Raw genomic sequence first — 23,102 nt, forward strand, 5'->3', positions numbered from 1 at the left:
TTTGTCATCTGGCCACATGGCCGACCAGCTCTGAACCAATTCCTCAACCACATCAATTCCATACACCCAGCCATCAAATTCACCATGAAGGTGGGAAAAGGATGGCAAGTTACCATTCTTGGATGTTTTAACCAGATGGCTCAATGGGACACTGTCTACAGGAAAGCCACCCATACGGATGCCTACCTAAAACCTGACTCCCACCAGCATCCATCCCAGAAGAATTCCCTCATCAAAACACTACACCATAGAGCTTGATGTATTCCGACCGTCATCACCTAGCCAGTGAACTGGAACACGTACACCAAGCTCTCAAGATGAATTGATATTCAGACTACACAATCTGTAAAGCTATCACCCCAACCGATGGGAAAGAACCATCTGAGGACCCAATCAAAACCATCACCTTGCCATACATAGCAGGGGTCACTAAAAATATTTCCAAAATCATGAGCAAACACAAGATCCAGGTTTGATTTAACACAGTACATGAAATTCGTGATCTGATCCCATCTGTGAAGGATGTGATCCCTGACATGCAATACCTCGGCGTCTACAAACTAAGCTGTGCCTGCGGCAGTAGTTACATTGGGGAAACTAAGCGACATGTCTTGGACCGTGTTCGTGAACATAAGGCAAGATCTGAAACACGGTAGGACCAATACCTCAGCCGTGGCTGATCATTGTTTTAATGCGGTGGGCTCACACGAAATTGATTTCACTAAGACGAAGGTACTTTGCAAGCGCACTGGCTATCAACAAAGATTCGTTCATGAAGCCATCCATATATCTAGAAACAGGCACAATTTCAACTGAGAAGATGGGTACAAACTGAGCAATCATTGGAAGGACGTTATCAACCAGTTTAAGTCATAATTGGCTATGATGTTCCCATCCTACCACCGTCCGATGTTAGTTGTGCTTTACGCCCATTTCAAACTTGCGCTTTCACAGTCACTTCACGCGCCGACCCCTTGGTTGCGGGTCTGTGATCTGCCATTAACATGCTAATCTCTCTTTAATATGCTAATTTTCACCTGGCAGCCCTTTGATTGGTGGAAAACGAACTACCGCCGGGCTCGCTGCCGAACACTTACATTATCATTGGCTGCTGACATTTGGGCTATGCCCATTTCAAACCCTAATAAACAGTTTCCCTTGGAAGCAAACCCTCCTTTTCTTAAAGACGACCCCCCCCCCCTTTTCCTGAAGACGACCGCTTGCGTTGCGATCGAAACGTCGTAGTTTTCTGTTATTTTTGATGATTTTCTTTGAACCCATCTACGTGACTTTACCGAAAGACCCAAGAATATGAATTCCTGCAGTCACAAAAGCTTTAAGTCAAGATTACTTCAGAATCTATCTCAATAATAATGAATGACAACCATTTGCTGTTCAAGAATCGATCTATATTAAGTGAACGGTGAACGCTCCCTCCACAAACGACCGCGTGTGCGGAGAGTGGGACAAACCAGCAAATTTCAACAATCGTCGTTTCTAAGATACCATACACACCTTCCAGCAAAGCCACCACCTCCCCAGTGATCCCTCCCCACCACAAACTTCTACCTCATAGGCACGAGAGCCTGTGATGTCCGCCAAGGACTGAGCACCACCCAGGGCCTGCTCCAGCTGCCTGCACTCAGTGGCCGTGCTCGAGTCCATCCACACGGGCACTTCGTCCAGCGAGAAGCACCCCTGCCTCAAAGGCACAGCCCGGGGGGGGGGGGGGGTAGAGGGAGGCAATGAAGACAGAGAAACCGGCAATGTGACCTCACCTTCAAATATCCTCAAATATGAGTTTGGACAAGATTGGTTTATGGTCCTAAACTTGCGTAGAGGAACAATTTTGGTTGAGGAAGTTGCCCCTGTGCGATGTACAACTTATGGATTAATAATCAGGCTGATTGTTTACCAAGTTTTATATCTGTGGAGTCACTACAGCATGCATTAAGCACATACTCTGTATTAACCTGCCAAAAGGAAACCAAGTTGCCCTTGCAAACTATGGAATGGAATTCACCGCATTCTCATATTATTGAGATGTCAAGGGTCTCCATGCTTAAAAAAAAAACATTGGGTCATGATCATCTCCATTTGCAATCATCAGTCAGCATTGGGAATTCCTATTTAGGTTGTTTATCTTTCCATTGTGCAATCACTATTGACTGCACACAAAGTGACTCCAATCTTATCAATCACGAAGGGAAGAATGGGCTGAACTGACCACCAAATGGCATTTTAGCTCAGACACTCTGCCACAACGCCATCCAGCCTGCTTCTCATTGAATGTGTTTACTCAAAAACGTCTCAATGAGTCCTAAGGCCTTTTAAAGGAAAGGCCTGCATGCAGTGTTGTGTCAATTACTTTGATTATTTGATTTTTACTTCTATCTATCTTTTAGCATTTTGGATGACACCAAAATATCTGTAGAAAATCCTAGCATAAGACAGGAAATCATAAAAAAAAACCTTGCAGACAGGTCAGATATCTCTCTCTTACATATGTAGTACTGCCCCCACTGCTTTGTTATTACCTCTGAGTGGGCATCTCGCATGTGATAATGTCTCCTCCTGGAGCCCGTGATTCAGGACTAATATCCCTGTGTGAACCATCAAATCTAACCTCCGCATGCTGAATTAAATTCCCGCAAACGCTTTAGATCGAGAACAAGTGACTGATGTATCATACACATACAATATTGTCAAGAAAATTTACATGATTGATTTGCAGGTAAAATAAAGTCTTTAAAGCATAGATTTGGCACAATTTTACCATTTCAAAAAATTGATCATTTCCATCAATATATTTCTTTGTGATATTGAAAAAAACCAAAAACATTAAACTGCAAGAGAGTTGTTTCACAACAAGATGAAGTCAGCACATTTTGTAAGCACTGCAGATTTCGCAAACATGAAGCACATTAATACTTCCAGTTAAAATAGGGGGCACTTCCCATCATCTTGGTAGGAGCATTTAAAGCCACATAAAGTGTGAAATAGCAGCTAATGGCTGTTTTTTTTACTCGTAGTTCACGTGAAAAATGAGCATCTAAATTCTCATGTGGCCAGATATTAATGGCCAGTGAGGTTACCGGCACTGCTGAAAAAGAAAATTGTATTTTAACTAGCCTGCTTCTTCTGATGCAAGTCAGAAAAACAAACCAATCAAGACACTACTTTATTCTGTTGGGATGGGGTTTCTCATAATTGAAACAACTGAATTATTCCACAATAGTAAAAAAAATATTGCACAATTTGAACGTATCCATATATGTGTGCACAAACATTTATGGGTCTCATGTTTATTTCGAGGGGACCCTAAGAAAACAGGAAGACAAGGACAAAGATTCCCCCGTCCTCCGTATAGCCGATAACAAACTGTTGAGGCAAGCGCTGTTAGCGAGCACCTAAGAAGGCTGGCACGACACACCAGGGGGTGGGTGGCCAGCACCATGCCTGGCCGCCTTTGTCTCCCTCGTGGCGATGTTTACACACCACGCGAGATACTCATTTGGGGCTACGTCGACCTAGGGGAGTGTCCAGGGCCGGTTTCAGATCATTCTCACTGGTGTTGGCAATCAGCGGGAATCGAACTTGGGTTGTCGGGTTCGTAGCGCAGCGTGCTAACCGCTACGCCACCACTCCCCAGTAACCACATGTTATGACATACAAGTACAGTATTCTCTATTCCAATATGCCTCACTCATGGTGCTTCCCGTGCTCGATGGTTGACATCTTGTGACCACACCTTGAAATTGCAGGGGAACGCTGATGTAAAGCAGAGCTCTGCATGCAATTTCACCCTAAACCTGATGCTATTATGCTGAATGGACTTGTGATCAACTCGGCATATGTATAGAGCAGCATGTGCTGCTAAGCGCTTTCAGACCAGGACCTATCCAGCTTTTGTTATTAAGCCAGCCTATACGTTCATAAATGGCTTTGGAATGTCAATGGAGATGAGATACATTTGGACTTCACATTGCCAGCAGGATCAGCTACTTGTAGTTACAGTACATTGTTTCCCAGGCATTCTCTTTGCAAATTGGTATATATAATAAAAAAAACATGTTCGACTGGAACAATATGAAAGAACAATAATAGAAAAATCAACTTAAGGATAACTATCCTTAAGTTGACTTTAATGCGATTGTAATCGCGTTAAAGTATCTTGACTAAGCCACGAGCTGTCAATGTATCTTTCTTTGCGCACCCGCAGCAGAAACCGCAAGGTGTCCAATTGCACTAATTACAATGCAGCGGAGGGATCTGCCTCATGCTAAGCTCTTTATGAGACACCTTTTAGGCATTAATGCACCCATCCGTAACCACAGCCTTACCTGCAAGGTCAGGTGGAGGGGGCTAGAGGCTGCGGCGTTGCGAAGGGTTTTCCTAGCCCCCTGTCGCCAGTACACCGAGCCGTGTTGCTGTATTCATTCAGTGGAGAGCGCGAAAGCACAAGGCATCTATAAACATTGTATAATCAAACTGCAGTGTAATGTCATGAGAATGGCACAACTGCATTTAGAGCATCAAACAGCCATGATCACTCCACTGCTGGATGAAGGGTTCCCATAATCGTGTCCATCTCTCGTGTAAGTCAACTTTTACCCGTCCACCAGTGGAGCAGCACAATGCTGACCTGAGTTCTTTTCCCAGCCACACACATTGTCACAGGATCAGACTTCTGAGCTCGTGATTCCTGTTTGTGTTCTGAGTTTCCTGTGAGCCAGGCGTGGCTTTCCAGTAAATGAGCACTTCTTCATATATATAGAATAAGCTCATCAGCTGCAAAGCTATGTATACCATTGAGGTTTAACTTGATCTAGTTTACATCTCTATAACCAAGGTTAACAAGGCCTATGGAGTTTTGATTTAAAGCTTTCGTGACTGCAGTAATTCATATCCTTAGTTTTTTCGGTAAAGTCACGTTGAAGAGAAACAACAAAATAATAAAATATATATAAAAAATACAAAAATTCTCACGACGTTTCGACCATAACTCAAACGGCGCATTTATTTATTTATAAAAAACGTTAGCGCCACGCGCAACGATTTGGCAGTTTACCCAGGACTAGTCCATCTATATTCTGAAAAGAGGAGGGGGGAGACGAAATTTTTTATAATGTATGCTGTCTGAAAGCCACTGTAAGCGTGAACAATCAATTAAGACCTGAAATGGTTTATCAAATCTTTCCAATGATTGCTAAGATAGAATCCATCTTCTCGGTTGAAATTGTCTCTGTGCTTGTATATGTGGATAGCCTCACATATATCCACATATACAAGCACAGAGACAATTTCAACCGAGAAGATGGATTCTATCTTAGCAATCATTGGAAAGATTTGATAAACCATTTCAGTTCTTAATTGATTGTTCACGCTTACAGTGGCTTTCAGACAGCATACATTATAAAAAATTTCGTCTCCCCCCTCCCCTTTTCAGAATATAGATGGACTAGTCCTGGGTAAACTGCCAAATCGTTGCGCGTGGCGCTAACGTTTTTTATAAATAAATAAATGCGCCGTTTAAAAATACATTTATGCGAACCAACACACCTGAAGACGACCGTTTGAGTTATGGTCGAAACGTCGTGAGAATTTTTATTGTTTTATATATATTTTATTATTTTGTTGTTTCTCTTCAACGTGACTTTACCGAAAAAACTAAGGATAAGGCCTATGGAGTTTTATCCAGAAATGTAGCAAATAATAGTTTATTAATTGTATTTATTGTTTAACACATACCTTTTATAAAGCAGTGAAACAATTATGATTTTAAACAGTGACCAAGTACACTATACTATTTTCTATGTTAGCATATTCGATTTGATTAAAATGGCCATATGCTCAATAACTGTACATCTTTGATGAGAGCATGTATCCCTTTCAGGGCTCTGTGTTTCTCTTGAGTGATAATTTGGATTCAAAATCGCTTTCCTTTACCAGACCTCCTCAGGACATATGAAATGGCGCTTACAGTTCTTTGTAACTTGACTGCTAAAATGTTTTGACGTATATGGATGAATGTCCATGGAATTGCGTGTGAAAGGAACCAGTTCAATTACGTTGAAATGCCCTTAAGCTATGTGAATAAAAGACAGATTTTTTCAGGATCGGCTAGAAACTTTGTTACTGGAGAAAAGCTGCATTAAATGATATACAAATAATGCCACTTTGGTTGATGAAGATGAGTACGAGTTTCAAAGATGTCCCCAGAAGACTAACTTGCTTTATCCATTTAAATTTATATATTCACCAGCCTGTGTTGGGCAAGTGATAAAAATTACCATCCAATGTCGAGTGTGGACAAATGCACCCATCTCACCGCTTCTAATATTCAAGAGAATAAATGCATTCCGTAGGTGGCAAAATGTTGGCATTTTCTTTCACTAGTCAACAAAATTGTGCATCTTTCATTTTGGATGATTATAGAATCACATACTCCTCAAGCTTTACGATGCAATATTTTACTATATTTATCTTGCTATGGTTCATAAAGAGTCACAAATGCTCAAAAATTCATTCAGGTTCACTTCTAGGCCTGAAACAGCAGTGAAAATTCCAGATTATTTTGGCAGTAACCAGTCTGTAAATATGAACACCACTGTTGACTCATCACAAAGCACTATGTATTTAAATTAATCGAATTGATATAATGAACCTAGGTTTATCCATAACTGAAAACTAAACTTCCAAATATCAATATACATGTTGGGCGATCTGTAACATCACCATCCAGTTGGATGAGCCACAAACATTTAAGCAACAGAAATGCCCAATTACGTATGGCTGAAAAAACGTTTCTGCAGTGTAAATGATATAGAATAAGAATGGTCCCCTGAAACAACGTTGGAAGATACAGGGTGGTTCTATGATTTAGTAGCAGAAACAGAGGTACACACCTGGCCACTGCCAGATAACACGGCCACCTGTGACAGATCTACACCAGACTGCACCAGTCGTTCCAGTGCCAAATCTATAGCCTGGGGGTGGAGGGGGAGCAGGTGGTGACAGGGTAAGGCAATATTGTAAAGAAAACGTGTATACAATGCTACAAGCCTAATTGCACTTTGATTGTATGCCTACTTCACCTATCTACTCTGCATATTATAGTTATTTCACATGCTTGCGCAAACACATGAGCACTGCATACAATACATGTAATTATGTATACTGCTAACCATAATGTAGCAAAGATGTATTCTCTAAATTTCAAAAATGACATTCAAATAAAATATAAGGATTTTTTTTACATGTCTATGCCACATTCACGAAATAGTATATTTTTTTTTGCATGAAACAACAATCTAGTTTTCACCTCATTGCATAAGTTTACACTGTTGTTGCAAGCATTACAGCTGTATAAGTTCAACAAATGCACTATTTGGTTTTCTGAGAACAATCCGATGCACAGCACTTCTCGTGCAAAAGGGCACAATTATACCTAGTTATTGGCTCAGACCAAACAACTGAGAGCCAGACTCCAAAGCCTAATTTTTATTTTCATGGGCAAGATACATTATTAAAGGCCCTCAAGACTGAGAGCAGTGAATGGTCACTGCGACGTGCAGGAGTGCTCACTTTTATGACTCATCATGATTACAACGCAGGGATTACAGCGTTATTTGGCTTACCTCCACCCACATAAGCACTGGCGAGGTCACCGTCAGCTTGTCCTCGTGAATGTGAACACCACCTTGGGTACTAACAGGAGGGGGGGGGGGCAAAAAGGGTTAATATTTGGGGGAAAACTCATTGTCTAATTGACATCTTACCTTCATGGTTCAGGCTATAAGAAAATGAGATAACATGGAGATCATGATTCACTCTTAAATCAGTAGCTATATTAATGCACTTTACACGAAGTTCATCTTTATGATGTAAAATATCAATCTATCAATATATTTTACATACTGTAGATTTGGATTTGTAAATATATATTTTAATGTAGCTTAAAATGCATGTTTAGTTGATTATGTAGTAGCATTTTTTTCATGAGTAAAGTAAATATTAACTCCAAGCAAGCATATTGTATATGTTGCCCATTAAACAGGTCCCTGCAGGGTGGGCTGGTAGAACATTGGAATTTTTCACTTCGTTAAAGTATTGAAAGGGGACGGACAGACGGACACATTAATCTATTGCAGGCTGGTACACTCAGTTTACAACTTCGTTCCTACCAGTATAATGATGCAGTTAGCAAGTTTAATGTGGGAATGCCATCGTACTTTGCCTGCTGTAAATGGTCATAGATACCCAGTGTCATAACTATTGGTTACATAGCCAAAATTCCAAGATCAAAATTTCCATTAAACCAAATGATAAATACTATACCACATAAGAGACTAATATTATCCACAGCAACGTTTTAAGACATGTAAAAAAAATTGGGACTGTAGAAAAAATGCATACAAAATTAATAATCTCTGATTTGCTTATGACCCAGTTATAACATTCAATGGAAATGTGAGAGTAATGTATTAAAGAAGGCTGTAAAGTTTGGCTCAGGACGAATATGAGCAAAACAAAAGGTCATATACAAAATGCTCACTAAATTGGAGATATGTTTCCATACCATCGGCCATGTACATAGTATGAATCAGATTCTGAAATAGACATGTATATAATAGCAATTAACGTTATTTTTTTGCCCTTATGCCTAGACCAGTGGTTCTTAACCTTGTTGGAGGTACCGAACCCCACCAGTTTCATATGAGCATTCACCGAACCCCTCTTTAGTGAAAAAAAATGTGATTTTTTTTCAAATTCAAGACTTAGATATGTTTTTTACTGGTACACAAAATGAGCCGTGCATGAACATTACCTTGTTCAAAGAATAAAACCAACACAATGCATAAACTCACAACAAATTACATACCTGGAAATCAATGTGACTTCTGCTGTTGCCTTTGAGAGATCAGTTCAGATATGCGTGGCTTCACCTTGGCAAGTGCCACTCTCATGTCATTTTCACAGCAAAGTCTGTTCCTTTTCTTCGTTTTTATGTCCAGCATCCTCGAAAAGGATTGCTCACAAAGATATGTTGTAACAAATGGTATAAAAAAAATCCAGGGCTTTCTTAGCAATAACTGGATACTTGTTCATTTGTCGACACCAAAACGTTGAGAGCGTTGTTGTTCTGAAGAGTTGCTGTTGAACCTGGCTCTGCTGAATTTCAATGATTTCGTCGAGGAATTCATCATTGACATCTGCTGTTTCAACAGCAAACGTGAACGGCTGTCTCACCCATGCTGGATATGACTCTCTTGTAGGGAAATATCCGTCGAGAGACTTTGCAAGCTCATCTAAGTGCGTGGCAATTGTTTGCTTCAGTTCCGTGGATACAGAAATATCTCCGATTCCAGACACATCTTCGATCTTACTTGCACAGTCGTCCAGAAGCGGGAAGTTTGCGAAGTTATTGTTCTCTGTTCGTCGTTTCCATAACGGTAGCTTTTTTTGAAAAGCCTTCAGGTGTTCTTCCGCTTCCATGATATTGACTCCACCACCCTGCATCTGCTGATTGAGATGATTGAGAGCTGCGAATATATCAGCCATGTACGCTAAAATGAGAATGAACTCAGGATTTTTGAAGCAATCTGCATGGCAGTGTTGGTGCTCTTGCAAAAACAGGGCTAATTCCACACGCATGGCAAAAACACGATTCAGCACCTGTCCCCGGGATAACCACCGAATATTAGAATGGAGCAGAAGTACCTCAAATTCAGAGCCCATTTCTTTACACAGCTCACTGAAGATGCGGTGCCTCAGAGCACTTTTTCGCACATAGTTCACACATTCCACCACAGTTTTTAATACTTCTGCCATTTTTGGAGGTAAGGTTTTTGTTGCCAACGCATGCCTGTGCAGAATACAATGCGTCACAATGATGTGTGGTGCATCGGCCTTTACTAGCGCACCAAAACCAGACTTTCTTCCCAGCATGACTGGAGTTCCGTCCGTACAAACTGCAGAAACCATATCCCATGAAAGATTGTTGTCTCTGAAGAAGTCATCCACAAGCTTCTTCACATCGGCTGCCTTCGTTGTTGTTGTAAGAGGCTTACAAAATAAAAACTCTTCTTTTATCATGTCGTCTTTCACATAGCGTACAAAAACAGCAAGCTGGCTTAGATCAGAAACGTCTGTGGTTTCATCGAGTTGAAGGCTGAATTTTGCCGGGCTTGAAATCAGATCCGCGACTACTTGAGCCAAGATTTCTTTACTCATGTCTTCTATTCTGTCACTGACGGTGTCATTTGAAAGGGGAATTTGGGATAATTTACCTTCGGCCGCTGTTCCGAGTATCAGATTCGCCATCTTTAATGCAGCTGGTTTCACAAGTGTTTCACCAATGGTGTGTGGCTTGCCCTGCTTTGCAATCAGGTAAGCAACTTCGTACGAAGCTGTCAGGATCGGTTTGTTAACAGGTACAAATCCAAGAGCAGGCAGAGTGGTCCTTTCATCGAATCTGGCTCTCTTCACCCTGAATTCAGCAAGTGTTGTGTTCTTGTATTCCCCGTCTCCATGCAGCTTCAAGAAGTGTTCCTTTAGTTTTGCCAGTGCAAGACTAGAGTTGCTCAACTTGGCGTTGCAAATAATGCAGATAGGACGCTCACTCCCATCACGTTCCGTGATACATGAGAATCCATGTTGTACATATTCGTCCGACCACTTTCTTCTTTTGCCCGACATAGTTAGTATGGATAAAATATTAAAGAAATCACACGACGTACGACAACAACAGTCACACGTTGACTACTGAGTACGCACTAAATTCCCCGCAGCGCTGATTGGCCAAGCAGTGTAGCATGATCATCTGCAGCCAGTGATGGCCAAGCGGGCCGTGTGTGTCATCACAAATTTACACAATAATTCAAGTGTGTCCGGACCTCCGTGGCGGGGGCTCTGCCGAACCCCTGAGATCGACTCACCGAACCCCTGGGGTTCGATCGAACCCAGGTTAAGAACCACTGGCCTAGACATTGAAATAGCAATACAAATCGCTGTACATTGGTGCAAATCATCCAAGCTCTCAAAAACCGATACCTAAATATATTACGAAAAAAATCGAACAGAGGGAACAACTACACTGGGATTATAAGAACCAACAAAATACAGTATTCGAAGGGGAATCATATAAGGAGACACGTTTTCACCAGTTATTCAGTGACACGTTTTCCAAAAATGTATTGGATTTCTTCTTTCTTACGTTGTGTTGTCCCTGTTGCAGAGATGAGCCATCGATTGTTACAATATCCAAAAAAGTTATCAATCTATGTCTCAGTTCTTTAGCCATCCAACAGCATTGGTTGTAAGCTGGTGAATTGCTTTGCTGCCTCGATTATATCATCTTAACGGGCGGTTGACCATGTGCTCCAATGTTTGTTCTGCTCCAGTCACAGGTGGAACTGTCTTTTATCTTCCACTAGTGTAGATGACTATATAGGCACTACGAGCCTTTTGCCCGTCCAAGGACAGTGTGTATTGAAGTAAATCAGAAATTTGCAAGTGAAAATCAGACCACGACGTGATATATTTATTGCATCAATGCGTGTGCAATTTGTAAGGGGGGTCCATGTGTAGGACGGATCCTGGCATGATTATTGAGGGGTGCTGGTCGACGTGGAGTGACGTCACGCACGGGACACACTGACATTCTTGGTTCATTATAGTAGTAAATTTGACTAACTTTTTCAATAAACGTCAAATTTAAAGCAAATTTGCGTAAAAATATTTATTTCCGCTCGACCTTCTGCGGGAGTGGAAAAATCCACCCGTTCATGATTATTGACGGGGGGGGGGGGCTCTTTTATAGTAACGTCACGTACGGATGTAGCAGTGTGCTGCGTAATTTTTAACCTTCACTTTCTGTAAAGAAACGTCACATTTGAAGAGACTTTGCGTAATAAATTTAATTCAGCTCGACCTTCCGCGTTAGTGTAAAAATTCACCCACTCATGAATGAGGGGGGGGGTATCATGTGGAGTGACGTCACGCAGGGGTGGGCTTCATGTGGAGTGACGTCTTGCAGGGGGGGTAGGCCTCATGTGGAATGACGTCACACAGGGGTGGGCCTCATGTGGAGTGACGTCATGCAGAGGAGGTGGGCCTCATGTGGAGTAACGTCACGCATGGGACACATTATATTCTTGGTTCTTTCGGTAAAGTCACGTAGAAGGGAAACAATAAAATAATAAAAATATAAAACAATAAAATTCTCACGACGTTTCGACTGCAACACAAGCAATCATCATCAAGTGTGAAAACCACAAGAAAAAACTAAAAAAATTCAAATTTTCTTGTAGTTTTCACACCTGATGATTGCTTGTATTTTGATTTAAAGCTTTCGTGACTGCAGGGATTCATATTCTTGGTTCTTTCAGTAAAGTCATGTAGAAGGGGAACAATAAAATAATAAAAATTTAAAATAATACAATTCTAACGACGTTTCGACAGCAACACAAGCAGCAATCATCATCAGGTGTGAAAACCACAGCAAGAAAATTTGAAAAAAGTGGCAGTTTTTTAACGTTAGCACCACGGAGAGCGATTTGACAGTTTGTTCAGATGGACGAGTCCATCTATGTTCGGAAAAGAGGAGGGAGACAAAAAATAATGGATGCGGTCTGAAAGCCACCTTAAGCGTGATCAATCAATTAAGACCTGAAATGGTTTATCAAATCCTTCCACATAGATGGACTCGTCCATCTAAACCAGGGGTCGGGAACCTTTTTGACTAAGAGAGCCATGAAAGCAAAAAATTTGGAAATTTATTTCAGTGAGAGCCATATAATATATTTTAAAAGTGAATTCAACTAAATGTCAGTATAATAAACCTCTGAATTTATTCTTTTAAATAATGTTGTTATAACACTCACCATTAATGCGACTTCTGGTGCTGCATGGATTTGCTGATGTCTTTGTAGTCGGGTTGGTACTTGGTGAGGTTAAGCTTCATGCAAGCGTTGAGGCTTTCATCCGTTAAACGTGATCGTAGGTTGGACTTGATGTTTTTAAGATGTGAGAATGACTGCTCACATGCATACGTAGATCCAAACATGGTCAATACAGCAATACTCACACGCTGCAGTGTGTGGTATGTGACAGGAAGCGCGTTCCAAGTTTTGAGAATCAGCTGGTCTTCGGGTTGGAGTTTTTTTCATTTCTGTCCACATGTGCTTGCTCGCCAACTCCGCTTTCTGTCGTGTGATTCTTTCCAAATCTTCATTCAGTGACTTGAACTTATTCACCCACATGTCTGAGGCCTTCAGGTCAGCCACTTCTGCTTCAAAATCTCTGACGGAGACACCAGGGATGTAATTCAGGTCGGCTGTGTTCAGTGAACACTCGTTTGGATGGGTGATGAACTTAAAAAGACGAGTGTGCTCACGAAATTCTCCAAAGCGTGCTTTGAAGGACTGTAGGAGACTGGATGTGCAGCCAGCTAGCTGGTGGAGATCAAGGTTTTGAATGGGCTCACTTGCTGTGCATGCATCTTTAAATTGGCTCAGTTTTTCAAAATGTAGTAAACGACCTGTTTCAAGATCTGTGATGAAAAGCTCCAGCTTGTTTTCAAAAGCAAATACAGCTTGTTGAAGGGATAACACTGTATTTCCAATGCCTTGCATTTTCACGTTGAGCTGGTTCAGATGTTCAGTCAGATCTACGAGATAGTAAAACTTGAGGAGCCACTCGGTGTCGGCTAGCTCAGGATGCCCGACGCCTTTCATTTCAAGGAAAGTCCGGATTTCGTTCAGGCAAGCCGCAAAACGGCTAAGCACTTTCCCTCTTGACAACCAACGCACATTGCTGTGCAAAAGCAGACCAGGATAGTTATTTACAACTTCATCCAGCAGTGTTTTAAACTGGCGATCATTTAAGGCTCGGGCAACAATAAAGTTGGTCACACGAATGACCAGCGACATCACTTCGCCAAACTGCCTGTCACACATCTGAGCACAAAGTGCCTCCTGGTGTATAATGCAATGGAAACTTAGGATGGGTCTATTTTCATGTTCACGGAGAAGCGCCACAAATCCTTTGTTTTTCCCCACCATACACGGAGCACCATCAGTACACACTGAGAGAAGTTTATCCATAGGTAGACTTTTTTCTTGAGCAAACTCCATGAAAGACTTGAATAAATCCTCACCTCTTGTGGACCCTTTTAATGGCAGAACAGCAAGACTTTCTTCGCGCAGTGTGTCACCAACAGCATATCTTGCAATCACGCTGAACTGCGACAAATGGCTCACGTCTGTTGACTCATCCAAAGCCAGAGAAAAGAACGGCGCTGCGTTTATGTCCTTCACTTGCGTTTCCTCCACTTTGTTTGCCATCACGATGGTACGATCATGAACAGTTCTTGCCGACAGAGGCATGTCTTGTATCCGTTTGATTATCTTGTCTTTGTTCGGAAGATCATCAAAAAGTTCATTGGCTACATCCAGCATGAACGTTTTAGCATACTCGCCATCTGTGAATGGTTTTCCGTTCCTCACTATTGCTAAAGAACCAGCAAAGCTAGCCGAATTATAGTCACCTTGCCGGGTCCATACGCGGAGTTGCTGCTGGCTAGCTTGCACCCTGCTCAGAAGCTCTTGGCACGCTTTCTTTCTGCTGTCTCCCGCAGGGTATTTTGATGCAAAGGTAGCGTGGCGCGTGTCGAAGTGCCGCTTTACATTCGACCGTTTCAACGATGTAATTTTGTCATTGCAAATTAGACACACCGCAGAACCTGCTCTCTCCACAAAGGCGAATTCTTCGGTCCATTCGTCCTGAAATGTACGATACTCGTCGTCTGTTTTTCTTTTCGCCATCTTCTTCGTCGAAGGGTTAGCTTTGAGCTAATGACCGAGCAGACGCAGTCTCAGACTGATTCAAAAGGGGGCGTTTACCTGTTTTACCCAGCAACGGCAAACGTAGGCCAGTATCATCCAATTAAAATAATGGACAATTGCTCCTGCAGCCCTGAACAGGACATGCGCAGTGAAAAATCGATGGATGGATTAAAACAAGTGAGAATATTTTGTTTTATCTGCGAGCCATATGCAATCATCAAAAGAGCCACATCTGGCTCGCGAGCCATAGGTTCCCGACCCCTGATCTAAACAAACTGTCAAATCTCTATCCGTGGTGCTAACGTTTTAAAATAAATAAATACAAACCGCCACTTCTTTCAAATGTTCTTGCCGTTGGTTTTCACACCTGATGATGACTGCTTGTGTTGCAGTCGAAACGTCGTGAGAATTTTGTTTTATATTTTTATTATTTTATTGTTTCCCTTCTATGTGACTTTACCGAAAGAACCAATAATATATACAGCTCTTGTTCAGAAGCAACCTGGCCACAAATTATAGCTCAACGAAGTGGCTTATGATGTGGAAATGCATGTTTCTAAATATGGAGGGAAAAACCAGAGGACCCGGAGAAAAATCCATGCGAGCACGGGGAGACAGACATGCAAACTCCAAATATACAGGTGTCAGGGTCGGGATCGAACCCACAAACGCCTGTATATCAGGCGAGGTATGCAAAACTAATGTGCAACAAGTTGACGAGCAACTGAAGATATATTTCAGTGGATAGCAGCTAGAATATATATCAGAGTATGTATACCTAGAGCAGCTGGTAAATGTCGACAGGGAACAACATTATTTAAGAGATAGAGAAGAACAGTTTGGAGTGCTTTGGAAAAATGAACTAAATGTACTCTGGTACTGTTTTTTTTTCGGGAAAATAATAATAATGAATCCTTGCAGTCACGAAAGCTTCAAATCTGTACTCTGGTACAAACCTTCTTCCTTACATGTGCATATAAAACTATGGTTCTAAAGTCTTTTTGTAAAAGAGAAGATTAATCTCAGTGGGCTCATACATGGATAACTAAAGAATGCTTTACTGAGATGAATCAATTAACGTTGGGATTAAACCCCCTTTGATGCCATCGCTAACAACTCCCTCCTCTGCGCCCACTCATGGATGGCCCATCAGTATAAAGAGCCTAAGTGCAGGCATACCGCCATGGTACATGTTCACAAAAACAAGTATTCTTCCACCTGACTAAACAACAAGCGACGTGCCTGTCCCTTACAGTCAATAGATTTTATGAATGCGATATGAAATAGACTGCATATATGTTTTTTGTATAGGTAATTCGTTCACTGTCCAATCACCTGAACATTGTCAATGCATTACAGCATAAGCCCACTGTAAATATGCTGTAATTATGATAAAATGAAATGCAATCAACCCTGTTGTTGATCCGAGGTAGCGGTGGATATTTTACATTCGCACTGCGGGGGCCAATTTATCCACACATAAACTAACGATTTCCCACAAAGCACTACTCATATTAACAACACTAGACGTATGATGGGCTCAATGAACACCCAGTTGAGATCTAAATTTGCAGCCTTCCGATTGTGGGATGGGTGCTGCAACATTATCTGGCTGAATGGTGTAATCATACAACAGAACAAGATATTTCATGAGGCCCTCTTTAATCCTCCTGGTGCTTGTGAAACAAACCCCATGGAGGTGTGTCACATTACACAATTATCAGGTGTGTCACATTACACAATTATCAGTCTTTAATCTGCAAGTCATTTGGTGCTGTTGGGACATTAACTGATAACCACGTTGTTAATCATTGTTGCAAAATTCTCTCGTGCAAGCATGAATGTTGATAATCTAATGTCAAGAGTCAGGGCACAATGTGGCATTTGGTAATTGGCTAAAATGACATGAATAATGCTTTCATCCATAGAGATGAGCCTTTTAACAGAGATGTTACAGGCGGGTATGTGGCATATACTGTACACTTTAAGATACATAATACACATTGCATAGTGTGTTATCATAGTTGTAGGCACATCTAAGCCACCTCAGTATGTTTATATTACCATCAAGTTAGTGTGAGAGTGTTTTATTATTTAATACATATTATTTAATAAATATTGTAGTAATAGGTTTTTACCCTTTTATCTGGCACAAACACTGACACCTTTATACAAGGGATGTTTGCAATAACCACAACACAAGCAGTAAAAATGCAAACAAAAGAGACAACTGATAATAATATTGGCACTGTCCTTGAATTTGATTGGTCCACACCCGAGACGGCTTTTCTTAGAGCCTAGTCTCCACTGGTTGGACCAGAAAACGCCAAAAGGCATACAACTCAAAAACAGCACACTATCAGAGTATTGAGAGCTCGGGGTAAGCATTTACACTATGAGACCTCTTTTTGTTTGCATTTTGACTGCTTGTGTTGTGGTTATTGCAAAACATGATGCCTTGTATAAAGGTGTCAGTGTTTGTGCCAGATAAAATGGTAAAAACCTATTACTATATCTTGCTACTGGCAAAGGAGGTCTCAGTGTTAATAAATATTATTACACTTTAATCTTGATTTATTACACTTGTAGATCAGATGAAGTAATTTTCATACAATTTACATTCAGCTGCATTTTGCATCATTGCCCCATTTCAGTGCTCTGCTCTCCAGCTCATGAACGTCTGGGGGTCTCAACAAGGTCAAGAGGCCACACCTGAATTTGGGCAGATCCTTGTCAAAGTGGACGTGGACTTCCGTCAGCACAACGAGCTCATCATCTAGGACCATGGCTTTCACCTGTCATTTGAATACAGAACGAGCGTTTCCACAACAATATCCAGGCAATCACCAGTTACACCGTCCCCATCACCAATCACATCTTCACCATTTGATCCACTACAATCTCTTAAGCACGTCATTCATTACAATATCTACCGCATTATACCATACACTGATCTCGCCACCAACACCCGCTCCACGCACGACCTCCCTAAAACACGAGATAACATGTTGACCACTAACATCCCCACCAAATGAAATCACAATTACCACCGCATCATTCACCACAGCACCTGGGGGCATGATGGTGCATGGCTTTAATCCGGCAACTTGGAGGCCAATAGTCGATGGACTGAAGCTACCAAACCTGATGTGCTGTTGTAAGGCGATGGGCAGTACAAGCGAGTATGTTGCACACCCATCTGTGCAGACGTGTTTTACATTCAAATGTTCGGGTAGTCTGGTTCCTCCGCAAGCGCAAAACAACACCCATTCAAGAGAAAAATGGACAAACATCCGAATGCAGGAACCTCCTCCAAAGGAAATGCGAGCCCAAGTGTGGCATTTGTAGGCGAATTATTGACATTATTACATTCCTCAATAAGTCACCTACCAAAATGACCCACCACGTTATCACCACGTGAACCACAATGACACCTTACAGCGGTACAATGTTGTCCTTTACACCCTCGCCACGTCAGCCTATTCAAATACAACATCCTCAACACCCACAAGCCTTCACCATCAACATCACGCACAACTTCCACACCACCCAGGGCATCTTGACCACATCGCCACGCATTCACAATGAGTCAATTGCATCGTGACAATTTACCTTCCAAAACAACGGTGCATCAACAACGCCGCCTACATCACCCACACTGGGCAACGGACGAGCACCATCGCCACCCACAACAACGATTCATTGACATCACCAACATCACGCAACTTCAGCAAAGAGTAAAGAACATCACGCACATCAAACACCTCGCAACGTCCTCGCGCTCCCAACCACTGCACCCTGTGCGCCAACCCGCTCTCCAACAACGTCAACAAACCCCACGTCAACCCAACAACGTCAACAAACCCCACGTCAACCCAACAACGTCAACAAACCCCACGTCAACCCAACAACGTCAACAACCCCACGTCAACCCAACAACGTCAACAAACCCCACGTCAACCCAACAACGTCAACAACCCCCACGTCAACCCAACAATGTCAACAAACCCCACGTCAACCCAACAACGTCAACAAACCCCACGTCAACCCAACAACGTCAACAACCCCACGTCAACCCAACAACGTCAACAAACCCCACGTCAACCCAACAACGTCAACAACCCCCACGTCAACCCAACAATGTCAACAAACCCCACGTCAACCCAACAACGTCAACAAACCCCACGTCAACCCAACAATGTCAACAAACCCCACGTCAACCCAACAACCTCAACAAACCCCACGTCAACCCAACAACGTCAACAACCCCACGTCAACCCAACAACGTCAACAAACCCCACGTCAACCCAACAATGTCAACAACCCCACGTCAACCCAACAACGTCAACAAACCCCACGTCAACCCAACAACGTCAACAACCCCCACGTCAACCCAACAATGTCAACAAACCCCACGTCAACCCAACAACGTCAACAACCCCCACGTCAACCCAACAATGTCAACAAACCCCACGTCAACCCAACAATGTCAACAACCCCCACGTCAACCCAACAATGTCAACAAACCCCACGTCAACCCAACAATGTCAACAAACCCCACGTCAACCCAACAACGTCAACAAACCCCACGTCAACCCAACAACGTCAACAACCCCCACGTCAACCCAACAATGTCAACAAACCCCACGTCAACCCAACAATGTCAACAAACCCCACGTCAACCCAACAACGTCAACAAACCCCACGTCAACCCAACAATGTCAACAACCCCACGTCAACCCAACAACGTCAACAAACCCCACGTCAACCCAACAACGTCAACAACCCCCACGTCAACCCAACAATGTCAACAAACCCCACGTCAACCCAACAATGTCAACAAACCCCACGTCAACCCAACAACCTCAACAAACCCCACGTCAACCCAACAACGTCAACAAACCCCACGTCAACCCAACAACGTCAACAAACCCCACGTCAACAATGCCTCGAGCAATCTCGCTCCTGCCGAACCTCCGCCTCGCCCCCACACCACCTGCTGGGTGCTGAGGTCGAGGCCGAGCACGAAACCCCGCGGGGTCGACATTGGATCCAGCTCGGTAGGGGTGAGGAGGGGAGGCGGGCGACGGATCCTCTGCTCTGCTCCCCTGGCGGTCCCAGTCTGCTCCCTCTCCTCCTCCTCCTCGTTGGTGTTGGGTCTCGAGGCCCCTCCCGGCTACCCCTGGTACACCTCCCGGCTACCCCTGGTACACCTCCCGGGCTACCCCTGATACACCTCCCGGGCTACCCCTGGTACACCTCCCGGGCTACCCCTGGTACACCTCCCGGGCTACCCCTGGTACACCTCCCGGCTACCCCTGGTACACCTCCCGGCTACCCCTGGTACACCTCCCGGGCTCCTCAAGCCCCACTTCGGGCGGCTCGCTCCTCCCGCCTCTCCACTGCACGTCTCTTGACGAATTCAGCAGGACCAGCAGCAGCAGCAGCAGCCTCGCCCGTACTGTACACACAACGAACTGTACACGTTACGCACTGTACACGTAACGCACACAGCACAGCGCACTGTACAGACACCACACCGTGCACACCACACCGTGCACACCACACCGTGCACACCACACCGTGCACACCACACCGTGCACACCACACCGTGCACACCACACCGTGCACACCACACCGTGCACACCACACCGTGCACACCACACCGTGCACACCACACCGTGCACACCACACCGTGCACACCACACCGTGCACACCACACCGTGCACACCACACCGTGCACACCACACCGTGCACACCACACCGTGCACACCACACCGTGCACACCACACCGTGCACACCACACCGTGCACACCACACCGTGCACACCACACCGTGCACACCACACCGTGCACACCACACCGTGCACACCACACCGTGCACACCACACCGTGCACACCACACCGTGCACACCACACCGTGCACACCACACCGTGCACACCACACCACACTGTACACACCACGTGCATTGCGCACACCACACTGTACACACCACGTGCACTGCGCACACCACACTGTACACACCACGTGCACTGCGCACCAAGCACTGTGCGCACTGTATGCGTACAGCAGCACCCATATGCGTGTACAGTAGACACTGTTCGCACTGTACAACGCCGGCACTGTACGCACAGTGAGAAGTGGCCTTAAAAGAACAGTTAAGTGATCGACATTTTATTTGTATGGTTTTCCCCTTTTTTCTGGCAACAAAACAGAAAGAACCAAGAATATTAATCCCTACAGTCGCGAAAGCTTTAAATCGAAGGGGTTAAGATGTTAAAACTCCAAACGGAAACATTTTTACAAGGAATCACGTCTGCATTAACCACTATGATTGTGGTCAGAATGCAAAGAAAAAACATACTCTGATAATATGATGCATTGTCTTTGAGATTGATTGGTTCACACCAGAGACAGCTTTCTTTTGAGCCTTGTCTCAGACGGTGTTAGACCAGAGGACACCAAAAGGCGAACAGCACAAAGACAATGCCACTATCAGAGTAATGAGAGCTCGGGGTGAGCATCTACATCATGGGACCTCCTTTGCCAGTACCAAAATATGATAATAGGTTTTTTGTTCCCCTTTTTTCTGGCCACAAAACAGGGGTTAAGACTTTTTGATTTAAAGCTTTCGTGACTGCAGTAATTCATATTCTTAGCTCTTTCGGTAAAATCACGTTGAAGGGAAACAATAAAATAATAAAATATATATAAAACAATAAAAATTATCACGATGTTTCGACCATAACACAAACGGTCGTCATCAGGTGTGTCGGTTTGCATTAATTTATTTATTTTTAAACGGTGTATTTATTTATTCATTAAAAACGTCAGCGCCACGCGCAGCGATTTGGCAGTTTATTTAGAAGGACGAGTCCATGTATGTTCTGAAAAAAGGAGGGGGGAGACGAAAAATTTTAATGTATGCTGTCTCAAAGCCACCGTAAGCGTGAACAATCAATTAAGACCTGAAATGGTTGATCAAATCCTTCCAATGATTGCTAAGCCAGAATCCATCTTCTCGGTTGAAATTGTCTCCGTGCTTGTTTATGTGGATAGCCTCATGAACGAATCTCTCATGGTAGCCAGATGGCTTGCAAAGAACCTCTGTCTTGGAGAAGTCAATGTCATGTGAGCCTACTGAATTATAACAGTGATCTGCCACGGCCGAGGTGTTGGTCCTACCGTGTTTAAGGTCTGCTTTGTGTTCACGAATGCGGTCCGAAACATGGCGTTTGGTTTCTCCAATGTAACTACTACCACAGAGGCAACTTAGTTTGTAGACACCAGGGTATTGTATGTCCGAAATCACATCTTTTACAGACGGAACCAGATCACGGATTTTATGTAATGTGTTGAAACGGACCTGGGTCTTGTGTTTATTCAAGATTTTGGAGATCTTTTTTGTGATCCCCGCAATGTAGGGTAAAGTGATGGTTTTGAAAAGCTCCTCAAGAGGGTCCTTCATGGTTTGAGTGATAGCTTTGCGGATTGTATAGTCGGAGTAACCATTAGCCTTAAGAGCTTGGTGTACGTGCTTGAGTTCACTGCCTATGTGTTCCTGGTCGGATATGCATTGGGCTCTATGATACAGAGTCTTGATGAGAGAATTCTTCTGTGATGGATGGTGGTGGGAATCCGGTTTCAGATAAGCATCCGTATGGGTAGCTTTCCTGTAAACAGTGGCTCATTGAACCATCAGGTCTCTTTTTAATTAGGACATCCAAAAAAGGTAGCTTGCCATCTTTTTCGATTTCCATGGTAAATCTGATGGCTGGGTGTATGAAATTGATGTGGTCGAAGAATTGGTCTAGAGCAGGCCGGCCATGTGGCCAGATGACAAAAGTGTCATCCACGTACCTCTTCCATAAGGTTGGGCGCAGAGTGGCAGTCTGGATGGCGTCAGTCTCAAATTTCTCCATGAAAATGTTAGCTATAACCGGAGATAGGGGGGAGCCCATTGGGGTGCCCTCAGTTTGTTTGTAGAAAGTTCCATTCCAAGTGAAGTATGTATTGGTTAAACAGTGTCTCACCAGGGGGGGTACCTCAGTGTTTAGTCCTTGATCAACCAAGTCTTCAATGATTGCGATGGTGTCAGGTACAGGAACCTTGGTGAATAAGGAAACTACATCAAAACTGACAAGCAGGTCGTCTGGGGACAGGGAAATACCCTTGATTGTCGATACCAGGTGAGTAGAATTTTGTACCGCAGAGGTGGTTTTTCCAGTGAAAGGACGCAGGATTTCAGACAAA

The 23,102-nt window shown here is 43.4% G+C and overlaps 1 protein-coding gene across 12 annotated transcripts in view; it reads right to left on the bottom strand.

Annotated features, from left to right (window-relative positions):
* XYLB (xylulokinase) overlaps positions 1-20,337 on the bottom strand; it is a 145,799-nt gene extending 125,462 nt beyond the window's left edge. For 6 of the 12 annotated variants that reach the window (XR_004402326.2, XM_076055694.1, XM_076055689.1 and 3 more), the window contains exons 1-6: positions 19,846-20,337; positions 17,562-17,644; positions 7,641-7,710; positions 6,909-6,989; positions 4,344-4,430; positions 1,570-1,698 (exon numbers count right to left, since the gene is read on the bottom strand). Coding sequence is in view for 11 of the 12 variants with exons in the window: in XM_076055694.1 (XP_075911809.1) it covers positions 1,570-1,698; positions 4,344-4,430; positions 6,909-6,989; positions 7,641-7,710; positions 17,562-17,644; positions 19,846-19,896 (501 nt within the window). In the remaining variant the exon portion in view is untranslated. Of the gene's footprint in view, positions 1-1,569; positions 1,699-4,343; positions 4,431-6,908; positions 6,990-7,640; positions 7,711-17,561; positions 17,645-18,604; positions 18,999-19,845 lie in introns of those variants that run through there. The other 6 variants (XM_076055643.1, XM_076055633.1, XM_076055624.1 and 3 more) reach the window with 6 other exon arrangements.
* Positions 20,338-23,102: the final 2,765 nt, after the last annotated feature.

This window comes from Petromyzon marinus, chromosome 4 (assembly GCF_048934315.1).
Source record: "Petromyzon marinus isolate PM22_M1 ecotype Great Lakes invasive population chromosome 4, UKy_Petmar_22M1.pri1.0, whole genome shotgun sequence".
In the NCBI taxonomy this organism is placed as follows: Eukaryota; Metazoa; Chordata; class Hyperoartia; order Petromyzontiformes; family Petromyzontidae; genus Petromyzon; species Petromyzon marinus.